At 38.1% G+C, this 20,314-nt stretch overlaps 1 protein-coding gene across 1 annotated transcript in view; it reads right to left on the bottom strand.

Moving 5' to 3' along the window:
- SLC12A7 (solute carrier family 12 member 7) overlaps positions 1 to 20,314 on the bottom strand; it is a 69,849-nt gene that overhangs the window by 34,342 nt on the left and 15,193 nt on the right. Inside the window, exons 2-8 of the mRNA XM_042869507.1 lie at positions 16,308 to 16,402; positions 14,864 to 14,986; positions 12,063 to 12,209; positions 11,298 to 11,352; positions 6,554 to 6,684; positions 5,121 to 5,362; positions 2,385 to 2,596 (exon numbers count right to left, since the gene is read on the bottom strand). Of these exons, the coding sequence (XP_042725441.1) occupies positions 2,385 to 2,596; positions 5,121 to 5,362; positions 6,554 to 6,684; positions 11,298 to 11,352; positions 12,063 to 12,209; positions 14,864 to 14,986; positions 16,308 to 16,402 (1,005 nt within the window). The remainder of the gene's footprint in view (positions 1 to 2,384; positions 2,597 to 5,120; positions 5,363 to 6,553; positions 6,685 to 11,297; positions 11,353 to 12,062; positions 12,210 to 14,863; positions 14,987 to 16,307; positions 16,403 to 20,314) is intronic.

Here is a 20,314-nt window from a genome sequence, read left to right as displayed (position 1 = left end):
GACAACCCTCCCCTAAATCATGTCCCTGAGCACCACATCCAAATGGTTTTAAACACACCCAGAGATAGTGACTCAACCACCTCCCTGGGGAGCCTATTCCAGTGCTTAACAACACTTTCTGTAAAGAAGTGATTCCTAATATCCAGCCTAAACTTATCCTGGTGCAACTTAAAGCCGTTTCCCCTCGTCCTGTTACCTGTCACCAGTGAGAAGAGACCAGCCCCACTCTCGCTGTAAGCACCTTTCAGTTATTGGAAGAGAGCAATAAGGTCTCCTCTCAGCCTCCTCTTTCCCAGACTGAACAGCCCCAGTTCCTTCAGTCTCTCCTCACAGGCCATATTCTCCAAGCCCTTCACCAGCCTTATTGCCCTTCTTTGGACCTGCTCCAGCACCTCAGTGTCCTTTCTGTACTGAGGTGCCCAAAACTGAACACAGCACTCGAGGTGAGGCCTCACCAGTGCCGAGTCCAGGGGCAGGATGACTTCCCTGGTGCTGCTCACCACACCATTCCTGATCCAAGCCAGGATGCCATTGGCCTTCTTGGCCACCTGGGCACACTGCTGGCTCATGTTCAGCCCACTGTCCATCAGCACACCAAGGTCCCTTTCCATCAGGCAGCTTTCCAGCCACTCCTCCCCAGGCCTGTAGGGTTGCCTGGGTTTGTTGTGACCAAAATGCAGGACCTGACACTTGGCCCTATTGAAACTCATACAGAGAACTCATACAGAAACTCATACTTGGCCCTTTGATCCATTCTGTCCAGGTCCCTCTGTAATGCCTTTCTACCCCCTGGCAGATCAACACTCCCTCCCAACCTGGTGTCGTCTGCAAACTTACTGAGGGTGCACTCAATCCCCTCATCAAGATCATTAATAAAGGTGTTAAATAGAAGCAGCCCCAGTTCCAAGCCCTGGGGGATACCGGCTGCCAACTGGATTTAACTCCATTGACCACAACTCTTTGGACCCGGCCATCCAGCCAGTGTTTCACCCAGCGGAGTGTACGCTCATCCAAACCATGCCAAACGTGGGCACACAGCTTCTCCACGAAGATGTAGTGGGGGACAGTGTCAAAGGTTTAGAAAAGCCAAAAGCTCAGGAAACCCACCAGTAAACTTCCCCAAGAAATGGTACCAGGATGTAACCTGTGCTTTCCAATGCAAAGGTGGTGAATGCAAAAGCCACCTGCAAAGAACTACGCAAAAACTTTCTACTCAGTCACCAAGCCTGGTAAAGAAACTGATGAAATTTATCCATAGGTAAGTGTCAAACAACAAACACTGGAAAGTTTTTCCCTTACACTGAGCTTTCAGCAGACTCATAATGGTTGTTAGAGATCTTGGCTTCATGTGACATCAGGAAAATGAAATGCACTTTTATACAGTAGTACTGTATTACAAAAAAAACCACAGCTGTTCAAAGCTTAGAATACAAGACTGTTTTCTGAGCATACGGAGGGAATGTAAAGTAGCATGAGAAGAGATACGTAACATTTAAGAAAAAAAGATATATGTAGTAACTTACAAAATGCATACAGTAAATAAAATCTCAAGTCACAGTTCTTGCAATAAGCATTTTAGTCAAAAGCAGGATTTCATCTTTGATTCTGAGGAAGCTGAGTGAGTTTATATAAAAATTCAGACACAAAGCAGCCTGCATTTCAGCTGGAACTGAATGTGTATTTGTACACTTTATGTTTAATCTTTTAAATTGAGTTACTATGGCAGTAATAATATTACTTAGTGCCCCTATCTCTCTTTACAGAGAGTTGCATATTTCTATAATCAAATTCTATTTTAAGGGAACGTGGAGGACAGGAATCAGAATGTCCTTCTCATCCTCATAAACATTATTTGTTCCTATACAATACTATCTATTACATGTTCAAAATGAAATTTATGAACCCGTGCAATTAGTTTAAACCTAAAGCAGCCACAATTGTATAAAAACATAAACATAAGATATTCTACACACTTTGTAGAAAGTCTCCTGTCCAAATGCTAGACTGATAGCTAGAAAAACTTTATTTTTTCCTGAACTGGCATGCTGTACATTGTTGGACAAACAACAGGACTTTACTTTTCAACATGCCATCTGTAAATTGGAAAGAAGTTCTCCCTCACGGGATTTTGAAATAACTGAATTTGATGTGATAGAAAAATAGCTTTTGAAAGAGTGCCCGTAAAACCTTAACAATCCCCATATGAAAGCAATTCATATTAAGCTTCCAAAACCAGACGGAAATGTTAAAGAAGGAAGTAGACTCCAGGAAGCAATCTTTCAACACAAGTAGATTATTACTAAGGAGTAGTGTCAGGCTAAAATACTACATTACTGCACAGCTTCAGGCCGAATCAGCACAGATCACTGTGCTTTCTGACTTACCAATTAGAACTCCACTCAGTATTCCTGGAATCCCTTGAATTTCTGTTACATTATTGAGGCTGAAGTAGTCATCACACATAGCAGTAGGCAAAGAACTATTGCAGAAGAGCAGCCACAAGTTTGTGGTCTTTGTTTCATTATTCCTTTCAGTAAATTTGGCACAGACATCAAAGCTGCGCTTTGACAAGGTACGGTTTCCAAGAAGACAGATGCTACAAACAAAGCAAAACAAACAGTGTTTCTTCAGCATAGTAGTGTGCATTTAAGCATTTTTTAATCCATTAGACTTCCTCAGAAATCCAGTATTTATAGCACTTATGTTATGGGCTGTACAACATCTAAAGCAGAAGAGTCTCTCCATATAAAACCATCATCAGTAACATTTAAAATACCAGTCAAACATTTCCACTTTAAGACAGCTTCTATGCTTTCTGATTATTCTTTGGAAAATATAACAAATTCAAGCAGCTTGACCACTAAATAATAGGACTGAATATATCATGACCTCTATTAAAAAAAAAAAAAAAAAAAAAAAAAAAAGTGAAATGAAGTCATTTGATTTATCATTATAATAAATAATAAAATGATATTGATATATCATTATAAAACAGTGATAAGTTTGACCAAAAAAAATACAAAAGAAAAATTAAGCAAGAGTCGTGCACTTTCCCAAGAAGTAAGTTCTTTAGATTAAAAGCTAAGGAAGTAAGCCAGGAAAAGAGTAAAGTTTAAAAACACTGAACTCATAGCTCAAAGTATTGTATAGTTCTTGCAAGAAGCAATTATGACTCTCAGAAAACTAGGAATATTTTGCAAAAAGCAAATGGTTATTAAAAAAGAACATTAAACACTTACTACCTACTTTTGTTAACCCTTTGTTAAGCTATGCAAAAGACATTCAGGAGATATCTCCCCCAGGCTTGTTTAATAAAGTGGCTCATTGCATCTATGAAGATGAAACGAGGAATGATCAAATAAAGCATCAGAGTTAGGCAGGTAAGATATAGCACATAAGCAGTAAACATCTGGTACTTCTGAAGGAGTTCAGGAATCTGGTAACAAACAGCATAAACATAGCATTTGCTATCAGGCCAAGTATGCTAAGTCATGCAGTATGTTTACTTAGCTTAGTTTTTTACTTCCTGTTTCTGATACCAGTGAAAAGTACAAGAAGGGAAATTTACAGGACACCAGTACATCTCCAGGTACAGCAGCAAATCCATGGAGATCAAGCAGATTTAACAGAAAGCCCACTGCTAAAGAGAATGATCTTCCTTGTTTATTATTTTGCTATTGGATTTGGTTAACTACTCAACCTCTAGAAACTTCTTCCAGTTTGATTTGGCTGTAAGATCATGATGTGAGCTAATAAAGCACAGTATTTCACCATCTACAAAATGCCTACAACTAACAGAGATGGAATGAGGTGATAGACATAGCTAAGTGAATAGGGAAACTGGTGTTTTTATAAAATGTCCAAATGTTAGACTAGAAGCTAGAAAACTATTTTTACAAACCTACACCAACTTGCTGTATGACGGTGAGTTTGGTGACCTACTCATAGCTTTATTATAATGTGAAACCACATTTGAGTTTCTTCTTTTAGAGCAGATTCACCAAAATGTGAACAATTCTATTTATAGAAAGATAAGCTTTGTTTAATATTTTTTCCAAATAGTAATGTATCACAGGAGCAGTTTCCAGAAATTTGGTAATAAGTCTTACCAATGCTACATACCCAGAGAATCCCTCTTTTACCTATACAGACAAATAAAAGATTTAAATATTTCCCTAGTGGAAGTTTGAGTTTCTGAGAAATTCAAGTTTTCTTCAGAGAAGTGTCAAATTTGAACATATTTTTATTTGCCAACAGAAAGGTTTCTGTTTATCTTTTACAGTACAGTCCAAAAATACTGCCTAACTGCTCAATTTAAGCAGCAACCATTAACACGTCAGATTACTATGGAATTCTGCATCAACCGTATAGCAAAGGATCAGTTTGACATAACAGGTGGCAATGCACTACAGCAACTCTCATCTCTTCCACTACTGTTTTAAGCAGTACTGTTCTTTGCTCTCCAAGCAGGAAGAGATGCACAAAAACAAAACCAGCATACTGGTAACTGGACAACCAAACACATTTTCAGTGAGCTGAAGAAAGGTACAAGATAAAGATGTTGAGAAACAATATGCCATGTGCGACAACAAAACTAGACTTTAGTAACAAAAAGGTAGAAAAGTTTTTGTGTAAAGCAAGTGAATTGAATAATGTAAAGCTTCTACTTTGAATAAGGTGAATAGAAGTCTCAAAAAGTTCATGACAAATTTTTAAAGTATGCTACCTCCCGTTAATAGTTACAACATTTCCTTGAAGATTTTACTTTATTCTTCTGTATACTTCATTTCTTAATTGATTAGATAAAGCAGCTGTATTTACTGTCAGCAAAACCACTTTTGCATGTCGGTATGAAAAGAGCAGTGGCTAAAAACATTAAGTAACATTAAGCATGAAAGAACATTTTCCAAAGTTATGACTTACAAAGATTCAAATAGGTAGTTCACGATAACAGAAGATCACATATGTGCCTCATAAAGATATGAAACCTTCCACTGAGATCAGTGTGAGCATATTTTTAAGTTTAGCTTAAAACTTGGTTGTAGTAGCTATTCTTTCCCCCTACTTTTTTTTTTTTTTTTTTAATAATAATCTATACTATTTAATGATATGTTACTTACGGAAAGTCGGGTGGGTCAATAGCAGTCTTAATAACTCCAGCATATATGGCAATGATGGATAGAATCACACAGGCAAGGAAGACTAGTGCAAGTTTGTTGACATACTTGACTCCCACAAAAACTACTATGGCCATCAGAATGATAATACATGTCCCATAAACTCTCATGTTGTTCAGCATGGCCTCTGTTTCTTCACCAACCTCTTCTGCTTTAAATATGGCGGCACTTGGAGAAATGTAAGTCTGCAGGAGATATGGAAATTGCCTTTCATGTAATAACAATCATTTTATGAAGAACTAAATTTACTTGAACTTTAAAATCTAAACTACTACAGTTTACTACAGTTGGCAGTTTTCTTTCTTCACAAAGAAGTTCAACCAGATGGCATGGTTATTTAGTGAAGAAAGAGCAGAAACAAATATCCTCACATACGTCTGGCATAATGAAACAACAAAAAGTTATTTTCAAGATTTTTCCTAGTATAGAGGCATTGTAAGAAACTCAGGTTTAAAGTGCAATGAGGCTTTAATTACGTGCCACTCCCATTTTTCAACTACATCTTTTAGATAAATTACTTTGAAAACCAACATGTATAGAAAGTGGTATTATCAGAAAATCGTAAAGCTGAATGAGCATCCTATATAAGTGGAAAAGGAACAAGGGTGAAGATGAAATAAGAGGACAAAACAGAGTAGATATACTGAGAAAGAGGCACAGATTTTGGTCCAGCTTTTTCTCTGTTTTCTAACAGTTTCTGCCTCTCATAAATTTGTCTTTGCCAGACAAGAGAAAACAATAAGAAACAGAGGAAGACAAGGAACACAACAAGTATGTTTCCATGTGACAGGTACAGATTGCAAAGAGGATGCCACACTGTAGTGTCTGATACCCACACAAAGAACAAGCCATTGCTCATTCTTCTCTTCCTACACCAGAAATTCCAAAACTAAATCTTACTATTATGAGTAGTTTTCCTTGAACTATATAAGACTACAGTAGCATAAACATAATCTGAAGGATTCTTTTTTTATCCAGAGCATATTATGAAGAGGTGGCGAAGAGATACATCCCATTTGGTAAACTTACTAAACATCACTTACTGAATTGTTTTGTTCCTAATTTAAGTGGGGAAAAAACGTTAAACTGTTTAAATACTGATCATAATTTCATGATCATAAATTTATTATCATCATTTATTATTATCGCTGGGCTAGAGACAGCTCCACAAATCAAAGTTTGTTGAACTTCTTCAAATATTCATAAGAAGAACTGGAATATTGACATATTACAAATGTGGTACCAAAGCATTCAAAAATTGGACTAGAATACATTTTAGGTGTCATTATAACTTATCTATAATTATTATATTTAGACAATGCTCAGTGATCTCTCAAAATAGACTGAAAATAGACTTATGAGAAACCAGTACTTACCAATAGGATTTCAATGGTACCAAGAATGTACATTGCTCCTGCAAAGGTTGTACCCAGGTAAAAACAAAGTCCCACTGCTCCACCAAACTCTGGTCCTAAAGATCTTGAAATCATGTAATAGGAGCCTCCAGCTGTGAATTTAACCAAGAAGATTCCAACTTTTCAGATTAATAAAAGCAGTAGAGATCACAACATTCTGTCATTCAATCAGCCCAGGTACTTGAGAAAATCTCTGCATGCATCTCCATTAAAATGTTCTTACCAAACCTGTATTTGATGTTTACACCAAATGTGCTGTTAGAATGTACACTTTGAGGTGCACATCATCACATGCATTTTCACAAAAGCAGTGTTTTCAAAACATCAGCTACCCAAACATTTTAAGCATTAGGTTCGCTCATCAGAATTAAAGCAAAAAAAAAAAAAAAAAAAAAAAAATTAAAAAATGAAAAGAGATACTAGCCAGTTTTGTTTGTTATTTGCCTAAGACCATTTCTTGCTAAAGAAATGAAAATAAAATCAAAACACTCTAATCACTTAAAATCAGTAAGCTTTTTCTTTTTTAGACAGCTAGAACTGGCAAATGAAGATGTTCGTAGTTTTTGTGTTATACTACACAAATAATTCATCACATATCAAACAGTTGTACAGAAGTCCTGCAATGTTTTTCTGTTCTCATTAATCCCTGCCAATACTCAGTCAGTTCTGGTGCCGGCTTGGTCCTCAGCAAAGTGGTTGATTGTGGCACTACAGACTGCTAAACAACCAGTGCAAAGAAGAAAATATGACAGGTGATAGCTGTAGATGACTCTTTTCTGAGAGGTACAAAGGCATCAATTTGCTACCCTGACCCACTCACATGAGAGGTATGTCTCTTACCATGAGCCTATGTAAGTACTACAGATGTTACCAAGAAATTACCAAGCCTTGTACAGCTTGCAGAACCACTATCCATGGCTGTTATTTTATGCAGCACCAACAACACTGTCAAGAACATCCAAAGTGTATCATGAAGGACTATAGAACCCTTGGAACAGTGTCAAGAGGCCCTGGAGTATAAATGATCTTTTCAATCCTACCAATCAAAAGAAAAGGCTTTAAGAAGACCAGTACAATCTGGCAGATCAATTCATAGTTGCCAGACAAGTGATTTGGCCAAGGATATGGCTTGTTAGACCGTGTTACTCTTTGGGAAACCTGGTCTAGTAGGGACCAACGGTGTCAATCTGTTGGAGAGCTAGTACATAAGTGATAAAAAGAAAGACTAGGGGAAATGTGAGCTCTCTCCTGAAGAAACTGAGAGACGTGGTTACCCGGACATAGAGAAGGTAGTACTCAATGTCTTTTTTGACTCAGTCTTCACAGAAGGCAAAGGCAGACACTGAGAGAATAAAGAACTGCCCGCTGTAGGAGATCAGGCACAAGACCACTTAAGGAACCTTAACATGCACAAGTCTGAGGGACCTGATGAGATGGACATGAAGGTCCTCATGGAACGGCAGATAAATTTCCTGTGCATCTATTCATTACATTTGAAAATTCATGGCAGTCTGTTAAAGGGGTCTTTATAGGGGTCTCAGGGACTTGAAAAGGTAAAACATAACCCCCATTTTAAAAAAGAGAAAAAAAAAGATCTGGAGAACTACAAGCCAATCATTTTCACCTCTGTGCCTGGCAAGATCATGAAGCAAATCCTATGGTAAGGCACGTGGAATACACAAAGGTGACTGGCGACAGCACACATGACTTCATTAAGAGAAAATAATACCTGGCAAATTTGATTGCTTTCCACAATGAGGTGACAGCACTGGTGGATAAGGGAAGAGCTACTGACATCATCTATCTGGACTTGTGCAAAACATTTGACACTGTCTCACATAACATCCATGTTTTGAAAATGGAAGCACATGGATTTGATCGATTGACCACTCAGTGAATAAAGAACTGGCTGAAGGCCACACTCAAATGGCCAAACTCAGAGTTGCAGTGAATAGCTCAGTGTCTTGGTGGAGATCAGTGATGCCTGGTGTTCCTCAGGGGTCAGTATAGGACTGTTACTATTTAATATCTTTGTTGGTGACATAGTGGGATTGAATACACTTTCAGCAAGTTTGCCAAACTCAAAACAGTGTTGCAGTCAACACGTTGAAGGGAAGGGATGTCATCCAGAGGGATCTGAACAGGCTTAGAAGTGAGGCCTTGTGAATCTCATGAAGTTCAACAAGGCCAAATATTGAAAGCAGCCCTGCAGAGGACTTGGGGGTAATGATAGATAAAGAGCCAAACATGAGCTGGCAATGTGTGCTTCCAGCTTAGAAACCATATCTTGAGCTGCGACCAAGAAGCATGATCTGCATGCTGAGGTAGGAAATTCTGCCCCTTACACTCCATCCCTATGAGAACCCCACAATGCTGCCTTCAGCTCTGGGATCCCCAGCAAGAGAAAGATGAACCTGTTGGAGAGGGTCCAGAGGATGGCAATGAAGATGACCAGAGGGCTGGAGCACCTACTCTACGAAGAAAGGCTGAGTAAGTTGTGTTTTCAGAACCTGGAAAACATAAGGCTCCAGGAAGATGTTCTAGCAGCTAAAAATACATATATATTTTGACATGCAAGATCATTATGCCAAACAAAAACAAAAAAGCACAATGGGAATATCAATAGTTCTTCATGGCAGATAGAATTTTAGGATAGGAAATTTATTAATTAAAAAAGCAGATTCTTCATTTACAGTTTTTAAACATTGCCTTAAAAATATTATGAATTAAAGAGTTCCTTATGTCATAAGATCCAATATTTTTTATTCTAAAACATTTACAGTGAAGCAAGATTACTGGAACTCTGTAGAACCACAGGAAATACTATTGGAAGACTGTAAATTGATTTAGTTTACTGATTAGTACTTAATAAAACCAGAAAGGACAGCATGACAACTGTCTAATCAGACATACCGAAAACCTTCAGGCTTTCCTTAAACAAAGCTGGGTGTTTTTTTCAGAGCTAGAGATTTTACAAAGGGAAGGAAATAAAAAGGAGGATGAATACCGATGAAGTTTACCAAAAACCTTTCTCTGCTCTCCTTTGAAAAGTGAATAACAAATATTAGTTTCCAGTTTACAGATGCAGTGAACAGCTTAAACAGATTCACTGCTACTAACACTTGCTTTTTAACTTAAAAAGCAACAAAATCACTGAAAGTGATGAAGAAAAGCAGTAAGTTCGATACTCATAATGCCAAAGTAATGAATAAAAAGTTTATTTATTATTATTCCTTTCAATCGTAGGTACTTTGCCCTTTCCACATGTTCCAGGCATACTAGTACAATAAACTTGAAAAATAAGAGGGAAAAAGAGATGAACAGTGACTAGGATAACTATACTTAATTATAAAACAAAAACAATTGAAAAAAATTCTTACTGCATTTATATTTCACGTACTGTACTACATCTGTGAAACAGAATCATAGAATGGTTTGGGTTGGAAGGGACCTTTAAGATCATCTAGCTCCAGCCCCCTGCTACAGGCAGGAACACCTCCCTCTAAACCAGGCTGCACAAAGCCCCATTCAGCCTGGTCTTGAATGCTTCCAAGGAGATGGTATTCACAACCTCGCTGGGCAGCCTGTTCCAGCATCTCACCACTCTCACAGTAAAGAATTTCTTCCTTATATCAGTCTAAATCTACCCTCTTCCAGTTCAAAACCCCTTGTCCTGTCACTACGTGTTCTTATAAAAAATGCCTCCCCAGCTTTCCTGGAGGCCTCCTTCAAGTACTGGAATTCAAGATTCTGCACAAATTGTAGTGTTTAATTTTGCCCAACAACTTATGCATCCATTCTGGAACCTTACTAAGCTAGAAAAGCTCTAAAACTGAGTATTAATTCATTAATTAATTTAAAATTTATTTTTATATATATATATACAATTTTTTAAATTTAATGTAAGCATCTGTACAGGGTCCATAACATCAGAATACTGGTATTTTCAATTAACTTGTTGAAAACCAAAGATTAGAAGAGCTTCAAAAGCAAACTGATTTTGTGTTGAAAACATCTGTTTCATAATTGAAGAGGAACAATTTAACAGGCAAACTTGTCCTGAAAAAGGTAAATGAGACGAGCATAACCTAAAATGCTTATATAGGAGGAGATTATTACCAGTATGCTGGCTATTATTCTTGCAGAAAACCAAACTGTTTCAGATGTTAGTAAATAAATAAAAAGTAATCTAGGGGCAATTCCAGGGGGAAAAAAAGCACTTTATTTGTAAATTTAAGGTAGAGCAAATTTCTTTAGAAAATCAATCTTTATTAGCTCAAATTATGATATCTTTCATTCAACAGAATCAAATACTTGATGATAACAAAAATGTGCTACAGCTCCTGGAAGGTCTAGGTAGAGAACAGCATCTCACCTTAAAAAGTCAATTACAAGATACCTGAAACAATACTCCAAGTACTACTTCTAACAGTTCATATGATATATGGAATGGACTGCCAAGGCAGGTGGTGGAGTCACCGACCCTGGGGGGGTTCAAGGAAAGGCTGGATGTTGTGTTGAGGGACGTGGTTCAGTGGCAGCTATTGGTAATAGGTGAACGGTTGGACTGGGTGATCTTGAAGGTCTTTTCCAACCTTGGTGATTCTATGATTCTATGATTTCAATACCACAGCAAATTATCTCAGATTTGATTATTTATCATTTTACCATTTTTCGTCTAAGATTAAAAAAAAATATTGATTACCTGGAACCACACCATTTGTTGCTATTGCACTCATTGAAATTGCAGTTAGCATAGTCTGCAGAAAGATGAAACAAAACACATTTAAAGTATTTTGAAAATGGGACAAGACAGTGATCAAAGCACTTAAGAATTTACTAATAAAACTTCGTAGCAACTAAAACTGATCATCTTTGGTTAGATATTTCCATGTAAATGGAGTACAGAGCCTTCTACATGATGATTAAGTTTAGATGCTTCGAACAGCCTTCAAATAGATGAGTACAGACCACTGAGAATGTACTTAAAATATTCTTTATTCCAATTTATCACAGCTATGATGAATTCATCTACTGTTGGTTTCCCAAAATGAATTTACAGACACAATGCCAGTAGTTTATGTTTTGGTTTGTTCAAAAGTTGTAAAAAAAAAAAAATAATAATGGAAGACTTCAGGTCTCAATGTGATACAATGTGTATCATGAAATATTTGCTCGTTGAATAGAATCCATTAAATACTTCAAGCTAAAACCTACTATCACTGGATCACAGAAAACCCAATATATGCTGAAAGGACACATGACATTCAGTGCATACATTTAATTGTTATAGAAGACCCATCCTGTATCTCCCAATTGTTCTGAAATTTTATAGAAAAATTATTATTACTTTATAGAGAAATTTATCTTAAGGAAAAATCTTGTAATGTTTGTTTATACAAGAGAAAGCAGCTGTATTCTGGTAACAGAATAGTAAACCGATCAATAATAAAGAAAAAGATTATCTTACACAAGCACAGCACATGAAAACAATGATGAAAGATTCAAGAACTCCAGCTGTTCCTACAATCCATGTCAAACGCAGGAAAAGAATAACTCCCAAGATGTTTTGCAAGCAAGGGAGATACACACCAATAAATGTGCCCATTCGTGGAACCTGGAAGCAAAGACAACAGAACCATTCAGGCCTCACCATTAACCTTCTGCACTTCATGAACGTCAGCCTTTTCTGTTGAAATACTCAACTTAGAAGCAATAAATATGCATACTAGGTCTCCAGGTACAGAAGTTCATCTCAAATCACAACTCAGGCTGTAAAAAATGCAGCCAATTTAAAACAGCAAGCAAGGGTTGCACTAGATTTCCAAGTACATAAAAGGACACAATGCCATACAGACTTCTATCTTTATTTTTTAGCACACTGGATAATGTTGGTAACACTGATGTTGTATATAAGCTCAGTTACTACAGAATACTGAACAGTTAAGTTCAAAAGGACCTCTGCTGGTGACCTGGTCCAAACCCTCTGCTCAAGCTGGGACACCCAGAGCAAATTGCCCAGGACCATGTCCATACAGCTTCTAAGGTCTCCAAGGAGATTCCACAACTACTGCTCTGTGTCAGTTCTTTCTCACCTGTACAGCAAAGTGTTTCTTGACTTTTAGACAGAAACTCTTGCCTTCCAATTTGTGTCTACTGCCTCTTGTCCTGGCACTGGGCATCACTGAAGAGAACAGGGCTCCACCCTCTTTGCAACTTCCCTTCAGATATCACTGTGTATAAATTAGATCCCCACAAGTTTCCTCTTCTCCAGTTTGAATAGTTGCCTCTCTCAGTCTCTTTATATAGTAGAAGTATTCCAGTACTATATTATGCCATTAAAATTCTACTCTACCAGACAATTGCTTAATCTCAATTAATTTCAGACACCAAAGGGTAAAAAGAAAACATACACAAATCATGCTTTCAGGACACAAGCTGATATAGTGCAAGTAAATACAGTGTTCATTTGGCCAGTTAGTTCTAGACGGGCTAACACTGGGCTGCATTAACAAAAGCCAAAACTGAACAAGAAACTACAACTGATAAACAAGTGAAGAACAGCAAAAGGCTACGGACTTTATTCCACAGCCTTGATCATTGTCTGTCCTGGTTTCAGCTGGAAAAGAGCTGATTTTTTTCTTTGTAGTGTCTGGTATGATACTACGTTTTGGCTTTAAGAGACAAACAATGTTGATAACAGAGCACTATTTTATTTGTTGCAGAGCAGTGCTGTATGCAGCATACGCATGGAGCCAAGAACATTTCAGTTTCTCAGCTTATTGTACTGCCTTGCCGGTGAGGGTGGCTGAGAGGACACAAGGATTTGGCAGGAGACAGAATCAGGACAGATGACCTATACTAACCAAAGGGATTTTCCATACCATATGACATCACACACACACACACAAAAAAAAACTCTTGAAAATTAGTGAGAAGATGTCTAGGGGAGCAGCTGCTACTTGGGAACTAGCTGGACATCAGTGGGTGGCTGGTACACCACTTGTTTTGTGCATATATGATTATTAATACTACCACTTCCTTTCCTCTTCCTTTTCTGTCTTGGTAAAAGAATATTTATCTCAACTCATGAGTTCTACTCCAGACCCCCTTATTCCCCCCCCCAGTTCTTTCCCTCATGCCACTGGGAGCAGTTGAGGGGATGTGGGGTTGGAGGGGGCAGGGGTAATAAGCAAATGACTGCATGCTGCTTTGCTACATGTCAGGTTAAGCCACAACACTGTCCCAACAACTCCCAGTAGCAGTCAAGTCTTAACAAAAACAGTTCTAGAGCAAGTATTCAGGTACAATACTATAAATCCCTCCTATAAATAAATTCCAGTTATAACCTTAATTCCAAGCACCTTTTTGTATCCGTCTTCCCAGGTGCTTCTTTCCTTCTATTCTTTCTCATCTGCTTTTCCTTCTTCCTTCATAGCCCAGAATATAAGATCAGTAGAAACTCAAAGACGAATAACTGCCAGTACTCTCATTCTGCCAGTACCTACCCTAAGTTTCCCTGATTCAGCTTTCATGCCCTACCAGTCACAGCTCATCATCCCTTCTTGACTGCAGTTTTGTGTTATACATGGTTTTGATCTTGGCTTTCTCCTTCTAAGACAGCTTCCTGCTCATAGAAGATTCAACATAGTATCTTATTATAGCCTGACAAGGTTGCTTATGTTCCTCTCATACAAAGGCATAGATAGGCAGTTGGGGCACCCAGCAGACAACCGTTGGAGATCTTAGCTGCTCTCTTCAAGCAAATATGCTAGAGAGCCTCCTCCAAACACAGGAACAATAGACCTAATACAAAAAACAAAACAAACAAAAAACCCGCTGCCATATTAAGAAGCAAATACACTTCTGATCATAAAAAGTGGCTTGCTCCATTTCAAGTTTTTTCTAATTTCAACCTCAGATAACAATCCAGCCAACTGAAATGTATCAATAAACGATCAAATGAGAAGAATGTCAAACTGCATCCTCACCAAAGGTAAAACAAAGTTACTGTTGCTAATACAAGGACAGAAGGGAACAAAATTAAGAGGGAACTGAGATGCATGTAATGCTTGTTTTGGTTCTGAGTTTGACATACATTTCATATGGAACTTCTACAACAATGTGTTGCTAAAACACACTAGCAAGATCAATGAACACTTCTGCTTTTCTCTCTCCTGTTTTTAGAGAATTGTGTGATTTCTTTCTAGGCTAAAAAATATTTCTCTTTATGTGGCTAGCTCTGTCGTAACTTATCAGAAGTTCAGATACCTTGACTTCCTTTCGCTTGCTATCTTCATCTGCTTCATGTTCCACCACACCTTGAGTCACATTTGTGTAGTTTGCTAGTTTGTTAAGAAGAGATGACACCATTGGATTGCTATCCATTTCCTCCTGTCAGGATTTTAAGAAAACTGCATATAATAAAAACTTAAATTATGATTCTATGATAGTACTTCAAACATACACTCAACAGGTTATTCCTGAATCATTCTAATCTGAAAACTAGCATGACCAAATACCAGTCATGTCAAAGAACAAAAGTAAATCTTTATAGTTGAACTCTATATGATTATATTGCTGTCCCTCCCTATACTGCAGTGGCAGGGTCATGACATTTAGACACAAGCTGAATGCTGGAAAAAAAAACCCTAAAAGTAGCCTTAGGTAATTTTCTCAAGCACCTTCTCAAGAACCATGATCCATATGGACTACTCTTAAAACAATGTACATATTTTGAACAAATGTATGCTTTGGAACATATTCACATAAGATGTAATTAAATATATGTAATATTACTTGACACAGAAGCAAGCTGATCTTTCTTCAGCCAAATATCTGCTACAAAACCAAAGCATGGTGAAAACAATAATAAAATCCTAAAGAAACACACGCAATAAAAGGATACCAAGAGAAGCAGAACTAGAAGATTGAGTCAAGCATTCAGGATCAAATACTGGGAGGAAGACAACAGATTGGAACTGAAAACAGTAATATACAAAAACTAATCTTTGCCTGAAGGTATTAGGTCATGACAACACAGTTCTTTGAACTAACTTCTTTGAAGTTATTAAAGATCTTTTACAAATACAAGTCAGCTGAAAATGTTAAGACCTAGGAAACACATACTACAGAACACAGGATACCAAAAAAATCCAACGCTACATCAGCAGTGTGTTGAAAACAACTAATGCAAGCATATATTTCAAAGATGATTAGGGACAATGAGGGGGAAAAAAAAAGGAAAAAAAAAAAAAACAGCAGCAACAATTTGTCAACAGTGAGTAATACAATATCTTATTTGAACAAGAAGTAGTTTTGCATATTGATCTATGAATTCGAATTTGAAGGAGATAAATCCAGAGACAAAACTCTGGTATCATGATTTCCATCAAAAAAAAATAGTAAGAAATGTCATAAGTGGTAAAGAGATTTAATGACAAACATCAGTGACTCCTCGTACAATCTTCTCTAAAGTTCAGTGAAAAGCAGTGCACAAATTTTTGTCCGACAGGAGAACTGAAAGATTATGTTTTCTGTGCTAACATTTTTGGAAGAAAGAAGGTAGGAGCACAGAAGGACAACAAGAGAATGGGAGGTTGAATGCAATGCATATATGTAATGCATATATATATACTATATATATGTATAATAATATATAAATTACCAAACAAAACATGCATCCAGACACATACACAACGAAATGAGAACTTACCTCAAAGAGAGCCATATTTTTACCTTCGTACATGTTTCCTCTGTCCATCTCTGCACTGTTAATAAATGGACTACTTTCCCTGGAAACACCATCTCCTAGCAGAAAACAAAACAAAACAAAAATCAGCAAGGTTCATCATACAAGGGATATTCTCAGGATGTTGTTTTAAAAATATTCCAGGAAGCAAATGGAACTGCAGTCGAATTCCTACTTCAAAAACAGGACAACTATGAAATACCTAACCTGATAAGGAGCAACCACACTGAAAAAGCCACAGGTCACTTAAGGTAGCTCTACGATTTTAAAAAGAAATAACTTGGGTTTTTTTATTGTTGTTTTTTGATGCCTTAGGCTTTCAGTGTTCAAGAAGGTATGAGTCAGTTGCACAGGGACTCTATGACCACACCTAAGGAAATACTTCAGTAGTACTGAGACAGGAATTTATGAGAAGAAAAAAAAGTTGTAAGAATTATTTTGTAAAATTTGCAGAGACTCTATGATATGCCATGTTTATTCTATTTCTTGTTGAGGTACCAATCACACGCAGCTGTAGATTCTCTGACCAGCTCCGGAGCACCTTTTCAAATGCATCATCACTTTCACTAGTGTCTAGCCATACAGTGCAAGAATGTGCTCATACTGTCACAACACTGGAAACTCCAAATTGCTCATTTGGCCTTACAAGTTGCAGTAACAATAAATATATGTAGCCTCTTTGCTACACAATTGAAAAAGAGCTGGAGAAAAAAAAAAAAAAAAACTGTCCTCTCTTCCCTGTGTCCTTCACTATATCCTTCCCAGGGCACTTCTCCCAACCTGAAGTCCCAGAACAAACCTATTGTAAACACAGGACTCCTGACAGCAGTACTATCCTGGTTCTAACAGGAGAGAAGTACATCCAATTACCTCAAGAAGATAAGACTAAAAATATTCCTGAAAAAGATCCTTGCAATGTTCATCACTCCCTCATACAATAGGCTCCACACTATCACAACACTATGACAGAAGCTGCAATGGTATCATAAGAGATTCAAAACACAGCTATTGTCCATCAGTCCTCCAGAATTACTTCCATGGTCCAAAACAACTATTAATTCACTCACAACTACTGTTCTTACCTAACATTTTATCTTACCCACCAGCTTCCATTTTTGTTTCTCTATAGATTATAATTAAAGCCACGTTGCTTCAAGTCCTACAGCCTGGCTAGTTTTCCACACTTTCTCACGCACCAGCGTTTGGTTGGTTTTGCTGTATGTTTTCACAAGGCATGAAATGTATCAGTTTAGCACAAGATTGTCAGGGAAACTGGCTTTTATCCTTCAATTAGCCCCACTGTACTTAGAGAAAATAGTCCAGTTAACTTTTCTGCATAAAACAAAACACAACTGTGTCCTCAAATACTTGCTGACTTCTCACATCATCACACTAAAGCATACATACCAGTACTAGAACTTTGTAGTTTCTCACCAAAATCACCAGAACATTGTTTTCTTTAGCTGTGTTCCTTGAAATGACTATGCTATTTCTGTTAAAGTTTTTAAAAAGCATTCCTTACAAGACCAATTCAACAGCTAAAACTCTTACATTGGATAAGGTTTCTTAATATTTGTCTTACTAAGACCACAGTTCTGTTGACTTTTCTTGTCCACTGACAGCTAGTAGTGGTACTTACTAGCTAAATACTAACACTCCCTTTGGGGTACAAAGGATTAGTCTCCAAAAAATGAGTTGGTCCATTTCAAGTGTTGGTTTGCATTCGTACAGGGCGTAATGTAACTGGAGCTATGACTCAGCAGCAAATATTAGACCACACAAATTATCAAAAAGATATACTAAACTATTTATTGTGAATATTTATTCACTTTATTAGTCTTAACACTTTCAGAAGTAAAATGAACTCAGCACTGTACACTGATAATTTAGGTTATAGATAGCTGAATACTGAAGTCCTCCTTTATAAGCTCAGGTTTCACCAGGGAGGTTTAGGTTGGATATCAGGACAAACCTCTTTACACAAAAGGTTGTTAAGCACTGGAATGGGCTCCCCAGGGAGGTGGTTGAGTCACCATCCCTGGATGTGTTTAAAAACCATGTGGTGCTCAGGGACACGATTTAGCAGAGGGTTGTTAGAGTGAGGGTAGTATGCTTAGGTTGTGGTTGGACTTGATGATCTTGAAGGTCTTTTCCAACCTGAGTGATTCTATGATTCTGTTTCTTGGTTCTGTTCCAGTAAGAAAAAACTCAGAATATCATCTCTAACAAACAAGTCTTGTCAAAAACACCTTCAAACTTCAAATGGAAAAACATAAAACAGGGTTTCAATTCCTCAAATTCTTTTTTTTTTTTCCTCAACATTTCCAGCCAACATCGCACCTGTCCATGCCTCTCTAATAAAGTGATGAGAAAAGTAATTACACCTACTGTATCACTCTACCCCCTAACATACTAAGCTCTTTTCCAACAGCAGATACATCATAACACACAAATTACAAAATGACCCAGGGCTGTGTGCTGAAGTTCTAGCCCTAACGTTATAACTGTGAATGCCATTAAACCTTTTCTCATTAACGCTTCCATACAACGAATAAAACATACGCTGGAATTAGGCCTGTATTCAAAGTATTTGTCTTGAAGGGCAAAATGCACTTGGATCAAATTCGTATTCCCTTCCATATCCCATTACATTTTGTTGCCCTGCAGTATCTGACAGCAGAGAGGCAGTCTGAGAAAATGGCATCTGACCTGGAAGTGCGTGTGAAGCAAAGGTGCATAATTTGATTCCATTGTATGGAAAAAATTGTGCCCATTGAATTCACTGACACTAGCTGAATGCTTATGGAAAGCAAAGAAGCCATGGGCTACCCACTCTCTCCTGAGAGAAGGCAGTGGGCCCCCTGCTTGCACAGGGCCCGGAGGCATATGAAATCCCCCAGGAACACAGAGGGGCCCTTGTGTAGCCCCTCCATCAGATCAACGCTGCAGCCACTACTTGAGACCTGCAGTTGTACCCTTGGCTTCTAAACGAAATTGTGAAGACTCTCCCAGCACAACAGCCAGCAAAACAGGAGGCCAGGTGACTGCAGCTGTAATGTCTGTGCAAAGCAACAGATCGCTGCTGGGGTCTTTTAGTTTAAATTTGTCAGAGCAGAGAACCAAAGGATCCTCTTCTCTGCCTTCCTCTTCCTGTTGCTTTGAAGAGCAGAAGCGGCATTGCTGCCAATGGCGTGCCGAGCTCTGCTGGCAGGAGGAGCCAGGTAGAGCTGTGCAAAGGCAGGTGGGAGGGAGGTGGATAGAGAGAAAGATAAGTAGGAACAAAGCAGGAGGTTCTCAGGGATGGCAGGCAGAGATGGATGTTGGTTCTGCTCGTGTCTGCATTCCTCCACTCCATTTCTCCAGAGGCAGAATGAAGATAAGGCCCAGGTCAAAGGGTCTTGACAACATTAAAGCACAATGATTCTTTATTTTGCCCATAGGACAATCAGAATACCTTCTTACAATCAAAATACTTTCTTACAAAACTGTTAGTCTTGATGTTCAGAGATACTGTGCCTACTTTGGTTTCTCTGTGCCACTCTCAGAGCTGAAGTAAGCAGCTTAGTTAGACTTGTGTCCACCACTGTGAGGGACAAAATAAGCTCAGGCTTTTCCTACCTTTGTGGGCATATTCCCCTTCCTGCCTATAGCAGGGCAATTGGACATAGATGATCCTAAAAGTCCCTTCCAACCCAAACCAGCCTATTTATGTTCGCATACTGAGGCCACAGGTCGTGCGTTTCAGCAGTGATGACAGTGATGTGAAGCCACAAGCCACGTTGTGGACAGCCATGCACAGCAGTCAGGTCATGAAAGTGGTTCAATGACTCATCTACTCAAATTGGTTGACTATGGGCAGGGAACTGTGTACAGAGCTGAATAATGTCTTCAATGCTGTGGAAACAATTTGGAAATTCATTTGCAACATTGAAATATTGCAAATTTTTCACCAGGTGTTTCCCATGAATACT

Source organism: Lagopus leucura, unplaced genomic scaffold (genome assembly GCF_019238085.1).
Source record: "Lagopus leucura isolate 7727_CA_CO unplaced genomic scaffold, USGS_WTPT01 Super-Scaffold_100002, whole genome shotgun sequence".
NCBI classification, from domain to species: domain Eukaryota; kingdom Metazoa; phylum Chordata; class Aves; order Galliformes; family Phasianidae; genus Lagopus; species Lagopus leucura.
The sequence above is the reverse complement of the archived record's forward strand: the minus strand, read 5'-3'. Positions and strand labels throughout refer to the sequence as shown.